This window comes from Desmodus rotundus, chromosome 5, assembly GCF_022682495.2.
Source record: "Desmodus rotundus isolate HL8 chromosome 5, HLdesRot8A.1, whole genome shotgun sequence".
NCBI classification, from domain to species: domain Eukaryota; kingdom Metazoa; phylum Chordata; class Mammalia; order Chiroptera; family Phyllostomidae; genus Desmodus; species Desmodus rotundus.
In genome coordinates this window covers 23,077,965-23,099,397 of record NC_071391.1, presented here as the reverse complement: position 1 = coordinate 23,099,397, position 21,433 = coordinate 23,077,965, and the positions used below count along the sequence as shown (strand labels likewise).

Genomic DNA, 21,433 nt, shown 5'->3' with positions numbered 1-21,433 from the left:
TCCTTTTAGCGCAAATCTAGGCTGTTTGACTATTCCAGCATTTTAGATAAAAATTAACAGCTTTATTGAGATTTATTTTACACACCATAACATTCATATGAACTGTACAATTCAATGATTTTTTTAGTGTCCTTACATCACTAGTATCAACACAATGTAATCTTCAAACGCTTTCATCATCCCCAAAAGAAACCTCATTCCCATTTGTAGTTTCCCATTCTCACTCCTAGCTCTAGGCAACCATTAATCGATTTTCTGTCTCTCTAGATTTGCCTTTTCTGGACATTTCACATAAGTGAAGTCATAAAATATGTGCTTTTGTGTTTGGCTTCTTTGACTAAGCATAATGCTGTTGACATTCCTCTATGTTGTTGCATGTATCGGTACATACAAGTACTTGCAGTGGAATAATATTCTATTGTATAGATTCAGTTTTGTTCATTTACTAGTTCATGGACATTTGCGTGTGGTTTTACTTTCTGGCTCTTGTGAATAATGCTGCTTTGACAGATGTATTTCTTATAAAAGAAAGGTGTTAAAGAGAAATATTGGGGTTGGGAAAAATTGGATCTGAAAATTTTATCTTTGTTCAAAAGAAAGGTAGCAATCTTAAACAAATGCTGTGAACATTTGTTATAAAAGTATTTGTTTGAACACATGATTCATTTTCCTTGGGTAGATATCGAGGAGTGGAATTGTTGGGTCATGTGATAAATCTGTGTTTAACATTTTGAGGAACTACCAAACTCGTTTTCTAAAGTGACTGCACTGTTTTACATTACCACCAGCAGTGTGTGAGGGTTTTAATTTAAGTCCTTGTCAAGACTCATAATTGATTATTGCTATCAATATCCTGAAGAGTTCACCATTTTTAACGTGTAGATTTTTCTTTTCCCATGATTTTCTGCAAACTCAAGTTTAAGGGAAGGGAAATGTCTTTATCATCAACAACCTTGTTATTTTCACTATTTTTTAAACTAAGAGACGTTGCTATAGAATTACTCAGCAATTGGTAGCCCCAAGTTTATTAAACTCTGCGTCCCTTAACATTGATTTTTAAGTAATTATTAGCCAAATATGGAGCTACTTGGATAGTAATGTGTTTATGAGGGGGGTAGTGGTTATGACATTGAAAGGTGTATTTGATTTTAGGATTCCCTTTGCTTTCAATTTTAGTGTGGGAACTGATGGAAATGTTGTAGCAGGTAGTAGCTAGAGCCACCTTTTAAAAGTGTATTTAGTCACAACCCTTGCTTTAAAAACCTTCGGTTGTTGCCCTGGCCAGGTGATTCAGTTGGTTGGAGTGTCATCCCATTCACCTAAAGGTTGCAGGTTCGATTCCGGGTCAGGGCACATGCCTAGGTTGTGCATTCAATTCCTCGTTGAGGCATTTACAGAAGGCAACTGATTGATGTTTCTCTCTCCCTCCCTTTGTCTTTCTCTAAAATCAGTAAACATATCCCTGGGTGAGGATTTAAAAAAAAAAAAAAAACAACCAAAACCCTTCAGTTGTTTTCTATTGCACTTGGAATAAAATCCAAACTCCTTATTGTGCCCATAAGCTTTTCATGTCTGCCTTCTGCCTACTGCCTCTTCAGGTGAATGAATCTCCCTGCCACTTTCCCTTCTCTCAGAACACTCAAAGCATGTTGATCTTTCTTCAGCTTCCCTGTGTAGCAGACTCTTTCCCACGTCACGCCTTTGTATAACTCTCTCCACTTCCTCAACTTGGTGTCTCCTGTTTGTGGAGACTTGTCTATCACTGTCCAAAAGTAGCGTCCCCATAGCTTCTGTTCTCAATCCATTTCTCATGTAAGATACTTTTGGGCAATGTCACCCAGTTCCATGACTTAGAAATACCATTATTTCCAACTCAAATTTCTTTTCCTGAGTTTTAAATAGGAATGTTCATTAGCACTCTTTTGAGTATTTCTCACTCTTATCCCTTATGAACACCTCACCTCAGACTTAATGCATCTCAAATCAAACTCTTCAATATTTGTTCAGCCTCATGGGCAGTTTCCTATCATTCATGATTTCTCCATATTCCCCCACAAAATATTTGTTGACCAGGTTTGCCAATTCTGTTTCCTAAGAGTTCTCAAATAGCTAACTATTGCTACTTTTCTGTCCTTAAAATGTTTTATCTGATTTCTATGGGATGATGTTGGCCTTCTTGCCTTCAGGCTCTGTCTGTTCTCTATACCGCTTATCAGATTATCTTTCTAAGATAGTGATCCTCTGGGGCTGTGGCAGAATTGTTTGAAGAGCTTTTTCAATAGGTTCGCATGTCAGAATTACAAATAAATAACTACTGGAAGTAAGGCCTGGTGGTACGTAGTATGAAAAACCCACCAGATGATGCCATGTTTAAAAACCATTCTTTTAAAATAAAATTTTAATACTTTAACTCTGATTAAAATTCTTTATAGGCTCTTCATTCCTTTGAACATAAAAATGTGGATCTTATTTTCGGCATAAATTTTCCATAATCTGGCTTCTGTCTGATTCATATGCCCATCTCTCAATAGAACTGTGTCGAATTATGCACAGGTCTACAAATATATCATGTTACTCACATTTTTCAGGTTTTTGTATATGGTATTCTCTTCTTGAATGCTCTTTTTTTCTTTCCTTGGATAATTCTCCTCTTCCAATGCTCAGGTATCATTTCTTAGAGGTAAACCTTATTGATGTGTTATTTTTTTTATTTACTTATAATTTTATTTTTCTCTCTTCTAGTGCTTAGCATAATATTTGGCAGTCAGTAAATGTCGGTCATATAAATGCAAACCTCACCTTTAGATACAATAATAATAGCATTGATTGAAAATTATGTGTCAAACAGTATTTTGCAAAATGCTAAATATATGCTTTATCATATATTCTCACAACAACCTTATGAACATGGGTGTTCTTATTACCCATATTTACAGTTGAGGAAACTGAGACAGGAAAAGTACGTGGTTAGCCTCAAGGTGCAGAATTTGTAAAGAACAGAACTGGATTAGAATCCTGTGGCCTATTTGCAAATCCTGTACTTCTATAAAAATAGGTGTTACATAGTTGTTTCATGGTTTGTTTTTTCAAATTTATGCTAAATAATCCTTTAATAAGACCTGATTATTCTTATGCTTCAAGTTTTGTTTATAATTCTTAGACTATGATTAGTTAAAATAACATTGAGGTATGAGTGGGACAGACGTGCTAGGGTTGTAAACACAGAGTTAACTGAGGTGAACTCAGTGTTTATGTTGATGCAATTTTGAAGACACATTTTATACTAAAGAATACTATGTGGTAATGAAGCAAAAATATTTAGCTTAACTCAGAATATTAGAAATATAAAGAACAGCTCTAGTTGGGTGGCTCGGGTGGTTAGAGCGTTGTTCTGGTACGCCAAGGTTGTGGGTTCGATCCCTGGCCAGGACACACACAGATTCAACCAGTGAGTGTCTAAATGGGTGGCACAATAAATTGATGTCTCTCTCCCTCCCTTCCTCTCTCTATAAAAATCAGTAAATAAAAAGACCTTCAAATTTATAGAAATACAAAGAACATTAGATTTCATAAATAGGAAAACTAACACTATACAAGATACGTACTTTGCTGAAAGTCTTGAAACATGTTATTTGTAGAATTGGGACTGAAATCTAGGCCTCCTGATTTCTAATCCAGGGTTCTTATCCTTTTCAACTATGAAGAGTTGATATATGTAGGAATAAAATAATATTTTCAAAGACTAAAGAGAATTCTGTTACTATATTAGAATATATTTTTTCCCAGTGGCCAAATTATTTAAAACAGAGAAAAGAGTGATATGACTACTTAAAGGCAAAATCATTCATTCGATGCTTAAATACCTTATGACTTGTGTGCAAGTTCTGGCTTCTTTGCTGGGATTTAACATATTTCACGGAACTTTTGCTAACTGATTTTTAAACTTGGAATGTATTTTATGTCTTAAGTATTATGAACATAAAAGTATGCTGTGCAAAGAGCAGAATTTGTAAATCTTATTGCTATCTCAACGTAAGCCATAAGATAACTTACTGATAATATATTCAAAAGCAGTTTTCTTTTTTAAAGAAGATTTTATTTACTTATTTATTTTTAAAAGGTTTTTAAAATTTATTTTTAGAGAGGGGAAGGGAGGGAGAAAGAGAGGGAGAGAAATATCAATGTGTGGTTGCCTCTCACGTGCCCCCTACTGGGGACCTGGCCCACAACCCAGGCATGTGCCCTGACTGGGAATTAAACTGGCGACCCTTTGGTTTGCAGCCCGCACTCAATCCACTGAGTTACACCAGCCGGGGCAGAAGAATTTTATTTATTTTCAGAGAGAAGGGAAGGGAGGGGGAAAGCGAGGGCAAGAAATGCTGATGAATGAGAGAAACATCAATCAGTTGCCTCTTGTGAGCCCCATAACTAGGGACCTGACCCACCACCCAGGGATGTGCCCTGACCTGGAATCAACGTGGCAACCTTTCAGTTTGCAGTACAACTCCCAGCCCACTGAGCCACACCAGCCAGGGCACATTTTTTCTTATGATCATATGCCATTTTCACTGCAAAAATTGACATTGTAAATGAGATTTTTGTGTCAGCTTTCTCATCTGCCTTAAAACTTAATTTTCTTTAAACAAATTAGATTAAAGTTAGGAAAGTTTAGGGAGAGAATGTTCAGACTTAGAATAAAAAAGGTAAAGAGTGGTAAGTGAATCGTTATCTCTATTGGTTTGCTTTATTTCTCAGGAAAATGTCAATTTTTAAAAAAAATTTAAGTGACAGCTCCTGAAGGAAGATACTTCCCCATACAAAATTCTGACCCTTCTTATCAAGATTGAGTCTATACTCCACTTTCAGTATAGGGAGAGAATGGAAGATTTAAGTTTTATGCTAGGCTGGGAAGAAGACTGAAGCATTTGCTGTGGCTCCTTCCTCGGCTCCTTCCTCTTCTCCAGACCTTAGCTCCAGTAATGTTTGGAGTATGTAGGAGGATAGTAAAAATCTCCTCTCTCTCTCCCTACCATCCATGTAGGCCTTGGGGGCTAGGTAGAGAGCTATGTCATCAAGGTCCTACATTCAATAAATGTACATTTATTCAAAGGAGATTTTACAGTGGCTCACATATGGGAATAAGAAAAGGCCATGTCTTGAGGCATTTTTTTCCAGGGGAAAAAAAACTTCCTTAATTCTCACCCGAGGACACTTTTTTCATTGTTTTTAGGGAGAGACAGACAGACAGAAGGACAGACATATGTGAGAGAAACATTGATTGGTTGCCTTCTCGTACATACCTCAACTGGGAATCAAACCCGAGACCTTTTGGTCTACTGGATGACACTCCAACCTACCGAGCAACCAGGCCAGGGGCACACATTTTTTTCCTTTTTTTAAGGGCAAAAAATTTGAACAAACATCGCTAAGAGAAGCTAAAAGAATAGTTTATAAACATCTAAAAAGATGCTTCTCATCACTTGTTATTAGGGAAATGCAGATTAAACCACAATGAGATACCACTGTATATACCTAGAATGGGTAAATTTAAGAAAACTGAAAAAGATCAAACGGTCACAAGGATATAAAGCAAACAGGGAACGTTCATTCATTGTTGATGGTAATGTGAAACAGTGCATGCACCTATTTTCTCGCCCAGTAATTCTACTCCAAATACGTAATTTAGGGAAATGAAAACATGTGTCCACAAGAGACTTGTATACAAATGCTCACAACGGGTTTATTCATAGTAGCCCCTAACTGAAAATGTCCACCAGGTGACTAAGTAAACATGTTGTGACATATTCATACAACTCATCGAAAAGGAATGAACTACTCATGTGTACAACAACATGTATTTATCTCAAAAACATGCTAAGTGGAAAGAGCCAGGCACAAGAGTACAGGCTATAATTCCATTTATATGAAATTTTAGACCAAACAAGTCTAAATTTTAGTGACATTAGACTTAGTGGCTTTCTGGGGATGAGATGAAAAAGATACTGACTGCAAAGGGGCATGATAAACCTTTTGTTGTGATGGAAATGTTCTGCAAATTGGTAGGTATTGTGATTATACTGGTGTGTACATTTATCAAAAAATATGCACACATTGAACTGTATACTTAAAATGGGTGTACTTTATTGTGTATAAATTATACCTTAATAAAACTTATCTTTAAAGTTAAAAAAGATTTTAAAATAATCCTAAAATTGAATCTTCAAACAGAAACAAAATCTAATTCCTATATCTAATTAATAACGTACCTGTAAAAAAGAATTATATATTACTTTTGAATCAGTGTTCTAAATGTATACACTTAATGGGATAATCTTGGAACAGAAAGCACTGTGAAGAAATACTGACCTTTACTTAGTAGATTTGTTTTTGGTAGAGATTGCATTATAGTATTTTCAAGTAGAGCTAATCAGTAAATATATTGTAGTCATGAATTAGGAGTCCAACCTTAGGAAAAGGGAGATACACACGTGAAATGAGGGAAGATGAGGAGTACTATATTGGATTTGAATTAGAGTTGTCAGTATTAACTCCAGTATTTATAAAGACAATTATTTTCCTAGCTTCGTCCACGAAAAGAGCCTAGAAGCAATGAATGACACCTCGGGCATTGAACACACCTTACACCCAGATCTTGGTTTCTGAATGCCATTGCCCAAAAAAAGGGCTAGTAGAAATGGTTGATTTCAGGTCTTGTACAGGGAAAATAAAAAGGTGAGCCTGAAACATCTTGTGCTAGAAGAACGTGTTTGAGCACCAAGGAGGACGATCAAAAGAAGACAGGATCAAAGGGGCCCATTGAACATCAAGAGTCTACAGTAATACATCTTCTTAAAGTATAATATATATACATTCCTAAAAAACATTAAAATATATAGGTATGTAATATATACATAAGAGGGAAAAAGGCTCATTTTTATTTTACAGAAGAATGCCTTTACATATTGAAATAATGATATAATTAGAAACCTACCATTTCTAATCTCCAGTGCAATAATTGAATTAAAGATCTCAAGTGGATGATATCTAAAGTCATTGGCTGTTGGGATCAAGCTGTTTACAAGTTGGGATCAAGTGTTAAAATAATAACTCAAAATTGCATATTAATTCCCGAGGAGGTAAAAATTACATGGAGAGATCCGACAGTACCGTTCAGTTTAGCATCACCCATAATGAGACAGACTGACATTGTGAGCATCCTCATGTTATGCAGTAAGTTCAAAACATCACTGTACTTATCATGACGTAGGGATCAGACCAGCCCAGAATTTGGGATAGCCTGTAATGCAGAAGTCTGTGTCATGAAATCAGGACAGAGGGGATCTGGGATCTGCGTGAGGGCAACTGTTCTAAATTTAAAGAGACAGAACCAAATGCAGTTCTTGAATTTGGTTGGATCCTATAGTGAAAAAGCTTTAAAATTCCATGATAATTGAGGGAATTGGAATATAACCTCTGTATTGCATGTTATTTAATTTTTTTCTTTTTTAATTTATTGATTTTAGATAGGGGAAGGGGTGGGAGAGACAGACAAGACAGACATTGATTTGTTCTGCTTACTTATGCATTTGGTTGCTGCTTGCATGTGCCCGGGCCGGAGATTGAACTGGCAAACTGTGTATTGGGACGACACTCCAACTGACTGAGCTACCCAAGCTAGGGCACATGCTGTTGTTGACTTAATGTTAAGGTTCTTCAAGTCTAATAATTGGTTATACAGGAGAATGTCCTATCTTTTGGAGATACAATTGAAGGAATTAAGGATGTAGTGTCACGATGTCTCCAAGCTATTTTCAACTGGTTTTGTTAAAAAAGAAAAAGAAAAAAGTGTGTGTATAGAGAAAGATAAAACAAAAGTAACAAAATGTTAACTGTTGGATGTTAACAACAGGCGTATGGGTTATTCCTTGTACTATTTTAAGTTTCTCTGGGTTTAAAATACTCAAAATAAATCAAAGGAAGAAAACATCTTGTTCTGAATGACTCTCAAAATGTACAAGCTTGAAATTTTCTAGGTGAGCTACTGGGAAATAGTGTTAATGATCGATTTATTTGAATTATCTTCTCTTCCGTAGAATGTTAGAATTAGAGGGACCTTAGAGATGATCTTGTCTGTTATTCATACAGATGAGGAAATTGGTATGACAGTAATTGAGTCAGTTATTGAAATCATACCAGTGATTGAGCTTGGATAATGAATTCAGCTCTCTTGTCTTCCAGGATATTGCTTTTCCCACTGTAACGTTTTACCTCTCCCAGGTGGCAAAAGTTGAAATAAGGAAAATACTATTTATTATTTTTCTTCTACTGTATCTTCAATATATTTTCCCTGTTTTGACAGTGTTGTGAGACTGTTTGATCTATTTGTTTATAGGTCAGGATTTTAGTCAAAGACTTGTACTTTTGATAATTGCTCTCCTAGAATATTTTTTTTCTAGAACTGTTTTGATCATATGGTTTGGGTGATATCTTTTTGGTCACTTATTTTTATTATCCTCTAGTTTAAGCTATGAAGAAGGACATCCCTCACTCTCTGACACAAATCTCCTTCAGAGACAGACTTTTGCAGCCTCTCATCAGCTTCCTGGATATTCTACCACACCTCAGCCAACCGGTAAAAACTCTCATGTGAAATACAACATGAATCTGGGTACATTTAGTGAACAAGAAGAAAACTCAATTTTCACATGTTGGGGTATGAATGTGTGTCAGGACGAAACAGTGCCGGGGAAACTTTAAAATGAAAGTGAGATTAAAAGCTTTGTCTTTTATTGATAAGGAATATCTATATAATTAATTAGTTGGAAGATTTTTTTCATGCATCTTTGTAGATTTTAAATTAAAACTGTGCTTGGTCAAATTAATATTTGTTTGCTATTTCAAAATCAGTTGAGGGTTATAGAACTTTTGGCCTCAAATTTCAGAGATTTTTTAAAAAATACAATCAGGAATGTAATTTTATATTAATAATATTTTTACTTTCGGATATATTTTGTCTTCAAATGTAGGTCTTTCTGGAATATTTGATACTGGTGTGAACAGTGCCAGCACTAACACTAAGGAATCTTCAGTAATGAACTTTCTCTCTTCTGTTGAATCTCGAACAGCTCAGGCTGCTTCTTCAGGACCTACTCTTTTACCACAATTCAGGGCTCCATCCTGGCAGACAGGTGATTCTTTGTTTTTGGAATTTTTAAGTCTTATAAAAATATACTTTGTTTGGCCTTGTCATTACGGTAGTATTGCTGAGAGTGAAGTTAATTATTGATTTTCCAGTGAACTTTGAAACCTGGAACTTTTCACAATTTAAAGGTGGACAAAACTCAAGAAATTGTTACTAGCATAAATTCAGTTTTAGCACTCTGATAAAAAACCGAGTTGAAGAGGATGGATACTTATTAAAGATAAACATTAGAAGTAAAATTTTCATCTGTCAATTTAAGTACAGTTGACTCTTGAGAGATGTGGGTGTTAGGGGCACGGTGACTTCCTGCACAGTTGAAAATCCACATACCACTTTTTTTTTTTAAGGAAAAGTAACTTACTTTTTTTCAATTAGAGTTGACAGTATTATTATATATTAGTCTCAGTTGTACAGCATAGTGGTTACACATTTACATAATTTGTGAAGTGATCCCCTCGATAATACTAGTACTCACCTGGTATCATACATAGTTATTACAATATTAACTATATTCCCTGTGTTGCATATGACTTTTGTCTCCCCTAAAACTTACTACTGGTCGCCTACTATTGACTGGACACCTTACCAATAACATAGTCGATTAACATATTTTATATGTTATATATGTTATATACTATATTCTTAGAGTAAGCTAGAGAAAACGTTGTTAAGGAAAATCTTAAGGAAGAGAAAATACATTAACAGTATTTATTTTAAAAATTCTTATATAGCCCTGGCTGATGTGGCTTAGTGGATTAAGTGCCAACCTTCAAACTAAAAGGTCGCTGGTTTGATTCCAAGTCAGGGCACATGCCTGGGTTGGGGGCCAGGCCCCTAGTTGGGGGTGTGCAAGAGGCAATCAAAGTGTCGTGCATCCATGTTTCTCTCTTTGTCTCTCCCTTCCCCTCGCTCTAAAAATAAATAAATAAAGTCTTTTTTAAGAAACTCATGTAAGTGAACCCATGCAGTACAAACTTGTGTTAAGGGCCAATTGTAGTTCTTGTATACTTGAGAAGAATAAAGATTAATTTTTTTTCCATTTCAGCTTTATTGACTATAAAATTGTAAGATATTTAAGGTATACCTTGTGGTAATTTAATATACATTTCCATTGTGAAAGAATTCCCCCTCTAGTTTACACATCCATCACTTTACATATTTCTTTTTTGGAGTTTTATTTTTGTTTTTGGTGAAAGATTAAATTGCACTTATTTTAGTGACTGCAGACAAGGAAGGTGGTATGGTCAAAAACCATCATGGGACTGATTTCATCATTAAAGTTATGTAAAGTTATCCTTCATTGAAAAGACTGAATCACTATTTAATAGAAGTCATAACAAGTTGATATTATACAGGGCAAGGCAAAAGTAGGTTTACAGTTCATGGAAAATAGTATGGTGATTAATAAATAATAATACAAGAATACACTTTCACATAATCCCAACTGTAAACCTACTTTTCCCCTATCCCATGTTATATATGCCCTTTTTAATTTTAGTTTTCAACTGTTTTTCACCCACAATTATTTGTATATATTTTTATTTTTTTGCAGGATGACAGGAAGGTTCGTTTTTAAGGTTTTATTTAAAGAATAAGAAATGTCATAGCATATTTGAGAAAATATTTGTAAATTGTAGCTATAGGAAATTATATTTTATTCTGATATAAATTACATTCATAGAGCTTCTCAGTATGCCTCAGCAATTTTTTTCTGCTTCCAAGGAGATAATTAATGTTTTACTGTGAAATACACAGGATATTAAAAAAGCACAATAGCTTCATATTTTCCTTCCTGGAATAATTTTATATTACACATATCCAGTTAGACTTTCTATTCTAGTTCCTATGGTTATATTATTTTAACCATTAATTATAAGTGTTATTTATTCTTTTAAGTGTAACTAGATATTTTCATGCCTGGAGTAGTAATACTTTTTGGACATTTAATGGAAAGAAGTGACAAGAATGTTTTTGAAAGGGCTAGAAAATCTGTTCCCCCATTTTTCCAAAGTGAAAAAATTTTTAAATGGAAGCTCATTGAAAAGCATGTAAACAATATAAGAGTGTATAAAATGGAAAGTGATAATTTCTACGAACAGCCCCACTTTTTAGAGAAGATTTAACAATTTGGTGCTTACTCTATTTTGATATCTTTGAATATCAAAATATATATCCACCTAGTTAATGTTCATAGCAACAATATCATTAGGATATGCCATCATTATTTGATTAATCCCCTGTTGATGGACATTTAGGTTGTTTCTACTTTATATACAATAACTGTAGTGAACATCTTGTGCAGATGTCTTTGTGTCTACTTACAAGGGGGTACCCGAAAACCCCACAATTTATGTATAAAATATTGTGTATTTATTCTTATATATTTAAACTTCAGTCACCTCAAAGTACTCTCCATTTGATGCAATACACCTATTAAGACATTTTTTTCCACTGCCCAAAACAGTTTTTGAATACATTGATTTTGCTGCCTTTTAGTGTTTCTTTTTTTGTTTGTTTCACCTCTTCCACATTGGTGAAATGTTTCCCTTTGAGGATTCTTTTCATTGGGGAAACGAAAATTCACTCAGGGTGAGATCAGGTGAATAGAGAGGGTGGGGTAACGGGGGTCATGGCTGGTTTTGGTCAAAAACTGCTAAAACACTCAGTGCAGTGTGGGCAGGTGTGCTCGTAAATCACCCATAATGAAATGCACAAACGTGTTGAGTCTTCAAAAAAAATTCACTGGAGCCAAATGGGGCCTCTCACAACAAATGCCAGCTGGTACACTCATACAGAATGGTTCCTAGAACACTCACTTAGGTAGGGAAGCCTGTACTACAAAGGGCTTGCCTTCCAGAAGATAATTCCGGGTTTTTTTGGCCCCGCCTTATATTTCCATAGGATAAGTTTCTAGAAGTGAAACTATGGGATCACAAGTTATACACTTTTTTACTTTAGCTTTATATGGCTAGAATGCTGTTCTGAAATGTTAGCCATTTCTTGTTGACAATACTTCATTAATTTCTGTTTAGCCTTTTATGATAAACATGCATCTATTGCTATTGGAAGTTAGTTGTTCATAGGAAGTCAAAACTTTAAATGCAAGAGATTTTTTTTTAATGCATATATTTTGATTAAAAAAACCTTTCTGCACACTGACCTGTTATTGTGAGATTTATTGATCATGTTAAAATGTACGCAGTTTAATTTCAATTTTAATGTTATGAATATTTTAGCTTCTCCATTGGTGTTTTGCATTGGGTAAATTAATCATTTGAGATTATGCACCTTTTTACTGGTTTCTCAATTGACCTTGTCTAACTATATATAAATTCATTTTTATATAACAATTATATGTATGAGTTGCTGATACCTGTAACTTTATTTTTGCTTTAAAGAAAACTAGGTATTTTGAAATGTAATTTTCAGAGTTTACATGTAGAATTTTTCAGTCTTACAGAAGTTTTGATGCACTGAGGTTATATAAGTATCTACTATGAAAACATATATATATAAGTATTTGTGCTGTAATTGCATAAATATCTTCGTTTTCTCTTCATAGGTATGCATTCCTCAGCGGCAACTGAGCTGTTTGTTACTGGACCTTTGCCAACCACTGGAACACTTCCACCTTCTGCCCTCTCTGCTTATCAGCATCCCACCACTTTCAGCAATAGGAACTTTGCTACCACCTCACCTTTGGTGCTTCAGGATTCAACTTTTAACACTACATCAAATGGAATTTTAAATCCTCATGACCCTTTGCTACAAATCAAAACTTCCCAGGGAACTGTTCCAACTGCTTTGGCATTTGAGCGCCTGGGCAGTTCTGTATTAAGTAACAGCATACCACCTCAGTCCTCAACATATCGCTCTGCTCAAGAGTCTGCACCCCATCTTTTACAACCTCAGTTTAGTTTGTTGCCTTCAGCACTTGGGGGAACTCAGCAAACTCCTCAAGCCTACAGTTCAACTCTCTTTACTAATTCTACTGCTTCCATTGAAAGAGCCCTCCTTCGAGAATGTAGTGTTATTAAACACCATCAGCGGCCTTCAGGTACCCAGTCTATTCAGGCACAACTGACTGGTTCACAGCATTCCTTACATAGTTACCTATCAAACTCAAATGTAGTTAATTTTCAGGAAACAAGCAGGCAGTCATCTTTATCCTGTAGCCCAATTGGAGAGTCCACTCAGGTGAGCAATGGAGAATTGCAGCAGAAGACCTCCCAGGTCTCAGTGGAACTTGCTCAGTCTTACTCATCTGCAATTCCGTCATCAGGGTATCCTCCTTCCACTACAAAAGTAAAAAGCTGTTCTACAAAACCACCACTCACATCAACTAAGACCCCAAAACCTCAAAGTATAATTCCTCCTGTGCAAACACTAAGCTATTCCAAACCTTTACACAACCAGAGTTCTGTAATATCGGGCCAAGCACAAATTTACTCTACAGCGCAACTACCAAGCCTTCTATCAGTTAGTCAGTCCCAAAATTATGGTTTAGTGCAGCCACATAATGTGCCATCTATTGTTCATTCACAGGTTTATAGATCCAGCAAAGTTGAAAAGTTGCCATCCTTATATAAAACATTGACTTTTCCTGGCTCATCTCAGACTGTAACTTCTGAAAATCAGACACTTGATTATTCTTCTAATCAGCAAGAGGTATTACCTTCAGTTCCAAATGAGAATTACCCTGCTCAAACAAGAGATCTGTCTTCAGTTAGCCAGTCTCAAAGTTACTCATCTGGTCATTCTCAGGGTTTGTCACCAGTTAGCCAGACACAGGTTAATTATTCATCTCAATCACAAGTTTTGTCAGTTGTTAGTCCTTCAGAAAACTATGCATCAGGGCAGTCCCTGACATTAACAGCTCCTTCTCTTTCTTATTCTTCCGCCTCTCGAGCTCAGAGTTTGCCAGATTCTAGCACAACGCAGAATTATATTTCTATGCATTCTTCCCAAAATGCTCAGGCTCAAGGGTCATCATCTCCCCAGTCCCAAAAGTTTTTGCCCACCATCCAATCGTCTTTTACATCCTCTACTCATTGTCAGACATTACAGAATAACATACCTTCCCCTGACCCAAAATCTTACGATGAAAGAAAACTTGACTCGAATGTGTATACGTCTTCAAAGCAAGAAGGTGATTTTCCAATGCAAGAGTTACAGGTATTACAGCCACAGGTATCTCTCGAGTCATCAACACAAAGGCTATCTGATGGGGAAGTTAATGTTCAAGAATCAGCTTATAAGGTGTCAAAGGCAGATGACAGATATCCTCAGAGTGTAATCAGAAGTAATTCCCATCTTGAAGACCAAGTTGTTGGGATTGCTCTACAAGGTTCAAAAAAAGAAGAAAGTCTGGTTGGTTCAGTGACACAGCTTAACCAACAAATTGGCCAAGTCAGTAATACAGCAACCCTTGATATTAAAAAAGCAACTGATTTAGTGCAAACTCCACAAATAAGGTTGAATACTAAAGACCTAAACCAGCAGCACTCTCTTATACATAAAGTTCATGAAGCCAAGGTTCATGAGCAGCATGATCAAATTATTAATGCCTCATCTCAGATTCAAATTCCAAATCATGCTTTAGGGCATGGCCATCAGGCATCTCTTCCCAATACACAGATCCTTCTAGATTCTGCCTGTGATTTACAAATTCTTCAACAGTCAATACTTCAGGCAGGTTTAGGACAAGTAAAGGCATTTTTACATGTGCAGCGCGTTCCAAGTCCTCAACAAATAGTACATCCTTTTCTTCAAATGGACGGTTCTATTATTCAGAGCAATGGTGATCATTCTCAGCAGCAACTCCATGCTCAAAATTCTGAAATTATGAAAATGGATCTCTCTGAGTCTTCAAAACCTTTACAACAACATCTAACACCAAAGGACCACTTCTGTGAAGCAAATCAACATGATTCAAAGAATCATTTTGTTACCCTTGGATCAATATGTTTCCCAGAGGCAATGCTTCTCACTGATGAAAGAAACATTTTATCAAATGTAGATGATATCTTAGCAGCTACGGCTGCAGCTTGTGGGGTTACACCTTCTGATTTTTCCAAGTCAACTTCAAATGAAACTATTCCGACTGTTGAAAATGGTGATCCGAAATCTCATTTTCAGCAATCATTAGATGTCGGGCATGTGAGTTCAGATTTTAACTCTCTAACAGCTATAGTAGGAAAGCCACAGAATTTAAATGATATTGCCCTAAATGGAAGTCAAGTTACAGTAAACCTTTCACCAGTACCTACCCTTCAGTCAAAAATGACTCTTGATCAACAGCACATTGAAACAGCTGGTCAAAATAAAGCACCTAAACTCACTTCACCAGTGGCTGGCCCAAATCATGAGGTCCAGGAGCAAAGTTCTGGCCCATTAAAGAAACAGTCTGCTACCAATCACGAATCTGAAGAAGATTGTGAAGTTCCTATTGATAGTTCATTAAATAATAATAGAAACCAAGAATTTGTTTCTAGTAGTAGAAGTATAAGCGGAGAAAGTGCTACATCGGAGAGCGAATTCACCTTAGGCGGGGATGACAGTGGCGTGTCAGTGAACCCATCTAGGAGTGCACTTGCACTGTTGGCAATGGCCCAACCTGGTGAGGCAATCAGTGTCAAGGTTGAAGAAGAACACCAAGATTTAATGCATTTTAACCTTCAGAAGAAAAAAACTAAAGGGAAAGGGCAAACTAAAGAGGAAGACAACAGTAATCAGAAACAGCTGAAAAGACCTGCCCAAGGGAAACGCCAGAACCCAAGGGGAACAGATATATATTTGCCATATACTCCCTCCGAAGGCTGCCATGATGTTTATCAGCATCAAGAGAAAATGAGACAGAAGATCAAAGAAGTAGAGGAAAAACAGCCAGAAGTCAAAACGGGATTTATTGCCTCTTTCTTAGATTTTCTGAAATCTGGGCCCAAGCAGCAGTTTTCTACTCTCGCTGTACGAATGCCTAACAGGACTAGACGACCCGGGACCCAGATGGCTCGTACACTTTGTCCCCCACCATTTCCAAAGACTTCCTCTACAACACCCACACCGTTAGTGTCTGACACCGGGTCTAACAGTCCATCAGAAAAAGTTAGGGAACTTAAAAACTTAGAACATTTATCTTCATTTTCTTCTGATGAAGATGATCCTGGAGTATGCAGTCATGATATTTATAAAAGCACCTCTACTACCTTAACTGCTTTGGATGCTACTTCTGATAAAAAAAAGAAAACAGGTAAAGTTTTAAAATTTAGATAATTATGGCTTTCTACTATTATTTTTATGGCTGTAAGACTGGGTTTTAAGCTTTCTTCATTTGAAGCAGGTTTGCTTCCATATTATTTGATTTTCAGGACAAAAATGCAGAGGTAGGTATCTTAGGGAATTGACTCATTTTTTGAAATGTTCCTTGCCTGTAGGAAAGTTCTGGGTTTCAGGTTGAGTAGTTCTGTTTTTGTCTTGGCTTTTTACCCCACGCAACCTAACTTACATGGTATGCTACCCAGACATGTCTACTCTGAGACAGACATTTGGAAGTGGCTTATAGATACAAGGCATTGTATGAGGGCTCTGTTGTAGTATAAACTGGCATATTTTCTTGGTGTGCCAATTTTACCTGAAGATTAACATTTTACTATTAAATACTGTTATATTGTATGTGGCATGCACATCAGTATAAGATTTTTCTCTGCCTCCAGACTATATGTCCAAATCAGTGTGTGTGCGTTTCACTTCACTCTGTAGTTAAGGGAACATTTAGAGGAACTGTTTGAAGAAGCACTGCTTTATTTAAATAATTGACAAGTATAAATGTTACTTACTCTGTTAAGGAATATGTACAGGAAAAAATATTTAAAACAATAAAATAGCTACCACCTCTGCACCTGTAACTAGCAGCAACGATGGGGAGATATGTATTTTTACCTCCAATATACAGGTGATATAACAGGATAAATGTATTACCCAGGTCTGTACAGCTAGTAAGTGGCAGAGCCGGAATCTGAATTCAAGTATGCCTGGTTTTAGAGCCTATATTTTGCCTAGCTCTTTTGTATAGAGTGGTGTTGCAAGAGTTAAACCTTGTTTTGTGGTATACTTCTTAGCTTCTTTCCTGACTTGAGAGTACCCTTAATTACTAAAGTGGCAGGAAACCAACCATATCCCAAATGATCTATTAGCATAACTATCTCCTAGTATATTTCTAAAGAATTTGTTTTGTTATACAGGGAAATTAGCATAATGGAAGGTCAGTGTGACAAAGACCTTTATGGATGTGGCTAATCCTAGTAAGATTTTACACTCCTCTACCCCAATTCAGAGTGCTTTGCAATTACTATTATAATATTCCCTTACATTCTTAGGACAAACCTTTTGTAATTTCTGTTCTAAAATGTGTCTTAAAAATAGATTCTTTGAGATTATCTTATTTTTAGTTAAAATCATCACCATTAACCCAATCCTTACTATCATTAGGTCTTTGAAGTTATCTTTACTATCCCCATTGGCACCTCATCTGCAAGAACTCCTCTCTTGCTGGGATTATTGCAACATACTTCTCTCTAGAATTCTTCCCACTAGTCTCTCTGCAGCCAGTCCATCTGCAACATTATCATCAGATTTATCTTTATAAAAAAGGAAGACTGTTACTTCTCTAGTTTGAAATACTTCTTGGTGTTTAATGGGAAGAAAGAGATATAAAACGTTAAAATTCTCCTTTTCCAGCTTTTCTAGTACCATTTGTTGAAAAGATAGTTAATCCTTTCTCTTTTTGATTGCTTTTGCACCTTTGTGAAAGTCAATTGATTGTATGAATCTGTTCTGGCACTCAGTTCTGTTACGTTGACTTAGTGTTTATGCTTTCACCAATACCATACTGTATTAATTGCTGTAGCTTTATGGGAAGTCTTGAAATAAGGCAGTGTGAATCCTCCAGATTTGTCTTTTTCAAAATTGTTTTGCCTATTTTTAGTTCCTTTCCTTTTTCATACAAATTTTCCAATCAACTGTTGGCATCTACATAAACGGCCAGGATTTTGATTTTTATTTCCTTGAATCTATAGCAATCTGAAGAAAACTGAACTGTTAACAATATATTAAGTCTTGCCCACAACCCGAGAGGTAGCCTGTTCGATTCCCCATTTAATTCCTGGTCGGGCGTGTGCCTGGGTTGCAGGCCAGTTCCCAGCTGTGGGCATGAGAGAGACAATTGATGGATGTTTCACTTAACATCCATGTTTCTCTCCCTCTCTTTCCCCCTCTTTTCCCCTCTCTCTAAAAATAAGTGAAAAAAATATTTTCAAAAGGACACATGGACAAAACCACGGGGGAGGGAGGTGGGTTTGGCTGCGGTGGAGTGCAGGGGTGGGAGAAAATGCAGACAACTGTAATTGAACAACAATTAAAAAAATGTTTTAAAAAAGAGTAATAAGTAAATCTATTTAACTATTTTAAAAAACTCCACAAATATATTGAGTCTTAACAACTTACGAACATCTTTCATTTTTTTCACTAGTCTTTTTTGTAGTTTTCGGCATACAGATCCTGCACATGCTTTGTTGGGTTTATCCTGGAATATTTTGGGGGTGCTATTTATTATAAGTTATACTTTTTAAAGTTTTCAAATTCCAATTATTCATTGGTAGATTACAAAAATACCATTGATTTTTAAATCCTGCAAATCTGCACAACTCATTTATTCTATGACTTTTTCTTTTAGACTCCATAGGATTTTTTATGTAGGAAATGATGTCATTTACAGATACAGTTTTATTTCTTCTTTTTCAATCTCATGCTTTTTTCATTCCTATCTTAATACACAGGCTAGGATTTCCTATACGGTGTTTAATGAGAATGGTGAGTTTGGACATCCTGATCATGTTCTTGATCTTTGGGGGAGAGAAATCAATATCACCACTATGTTAACTGTACGTTAAAGAAGTGCCTTATATATTTTAGTTTGCTGACAGCTTTTATTATGAATGGAGGTTGAATTTTGTCAAATGCTTTTTCTTCATCTATTGAAATGATTATGATTTTCTTATTTAGTCTGTCTATATAGTGAATTACATTGACTTTGAAATAAATGTGTGGCCTGGCATTCCCAGGATAAACCCCACCGACTATGATGTATTATCTTTTTTTCTACATGGATGGAACCAGTTTTCTAATTCTTTTGCATCTGTGTTTACAATGGATATTAGTATGTAGTTTTCCTTTTACAGTACTTTGTCTTGTTTTGATATCTTGTTATTACTGATTTCATAAATGAGTTAGGGAGTGTTCCCTTCTTTTGAATTTTCTGTAAAAGATTTGGTGGTATTATTTCTTCCATAAATGTTTGGTTGAATTTGCTAGTGAAATCACCTAGACCTGGAGTTTTCTTTGTCAGAAAGTTTTTAACTATAAATTCCTTTGGGTTTCCTAATGCTGAGCCTTTAAAAAAAAAATTCTACCTATTCTACTTGGTCATGATGAGTTATTTTAACCCATTGCATGCAAGATTTAAAGTTTTTTTATCTGAGATTTTTTCACATAGATTCACAAAAGAGTAGCTACTGCTAGGTTTGTTTATTTGTTTAGTCTTATTAATGTTTGTATTCAGGGATATTCTGGGTTTGTTTTTTTTTTAAGATTTTCTTTATTTCTAGAGAGGGGGGAAGGGAGAGAGAAAGAAAGGGAGAGAAACATCAGTATGTGGTTGCCTCTTGTCGCCCCCTGTTGGGGACCTGGCCCACAACCCAGGCATGTGCCCTGACTGGGAATGGTACCTGCGACCTTTTGGTTCACAGGCCAGCACTCAGTCCACTGAGCCACACCAGCCAGGGCAGAATATTCTGATCTTTGAAAATGTTTGCCATATATTATAGGGATTTGGTTAAACTTTCTAAGAATATATCTGAGAGTTTGCCGTGTTTTTCCTGGGTTTAATCTATCTGTGTCAATTTAAGAAAAATACATTTTCTAGTAAAGTGATTTCTCACTTAACTTTAAAGTTAGTTATGAAATTGTACATATCTCCTTGTAAGTTTTTGTACCCTCTGTTTCTGTAATTATGGTCTTTCTTGCTCTAAATGATTATTTGAGTCTTTTTGCTGATCAGTCTGTGAAAAGTTTGCCTATTTAATGATTCTTTTCAAGGAACCAATGTCCTTTCTTTTTCTTGCTCCTGTTACCATTTTTTACTTACATTTTCTTTTTTTTTTTTAAATATATTTATTGATTATGCTATTACAGTTGTCCCATTTCCCCCCCCACTCCACTCCATCCTGCCCACCCCCCTCCCTCCCACATTCCCCCCCCCATAGTTCATGTCCATGGGTCATACTTATAAGTTCTTTGGCTTCTACATTTCCTACACTATTTTTACCCTCCCCCTGTCTATTTTCCACCTATCATCTATGCTACTTATTCTCTGTACCTTTACCCCCCTCTCCCCCTCCCACTCCCTTATTGACAACCCTCATGTTCTAGTTGTTTGCCTAGTTTGCTCTCGTTTTTGTTTTATGTGTGGTCGTTAATAACTGTGAGTTTGCTGTCATTTTTACTGTTCCTATTTTTGATCTTTTTCTTAGGTAACTCCCTTTAACATTTCATATAATAAGGGCTTGGTGATGATGAGCCTCTTCAACTTGACCTTATCTGAGAAGCACTTTATCCTCCCTTCCATTCTAAATGATAGCTTTGCTGGATACAGTAATCTTGGACGTAGGTCCTTGCGTTTAATCTTGGGTAATGTAATTATGATGTATCTTGTTGTGTTCCTCCTTGGGTCCAGCTTCTTTGGGACTCTCTGAGCTTCCTGGACTTCCCGGAAGTCTATTTCCTTTGCCAGATCGGGGAAGTTCTCCATTATTTGTTCAAATAAGTTTTCAATTTTTTGTTCTTCCTCTTCTCCTTCTGGCACCCCTATAATTCGGATGTTGGAACGTTTCAAGGTGTCCTGGAGGTTCCTAAGCCTCTCCTCATTTTTCCAAGTTCTTGTTTCTTCATTCTTTTCTGGTTGAATGTTTGTTTCTTCCTTCTGGTCCATACCATTGATTTGAGTCCCAGTTTCCTTCTCATCACTATTGGTTCCCTGAACATTTTCCTTTGTTTCTCTTAGCATAGGCTTCATTTTTTCATCTGTTTTTCGAATAGATTCAACCAAGTCTGTGAGCATATTGATAACCAGTGCTTTGAACTGTGCATCCGATAGGTTGGCTATCTCTTCGTCGCTTA

The 21,433-nt window shown here is 36.1% G+C and overlaps 1 protein-coding gene across 6 annotated transcripts in view; it reads left to right on the top strand.

The window, feature by feature from the left end:
• Window positions 1–21,433, top strand: part of QSER1 (glutamine and serine rich 1) — a 67,304-nt gene that overhangs the window by 8,718 nt on the left and 37,153 nt on the right. For all 6 annotated transcript variants that reach the window (XM_053924047.2, XM_053924048.2, XM_024558645.4 and 3 more), the window contains 3 exons: window positions 8,520–8,632; window positions 9,027–9,188; window positions 12,765–16,451. In XM_053924047.2, the coding sequence (XP_053780022.1) occupies window positions 8,520–8,632; window positions 9,027–9,188; window positions 12,765–16,451 (3,962 nt within the window). The remainder of the gene's footprint in view (window positions 1–8,519; window positions 8,633–9,026; window positions 9,189–12,764; window positions 16,452–21,433) is intronic.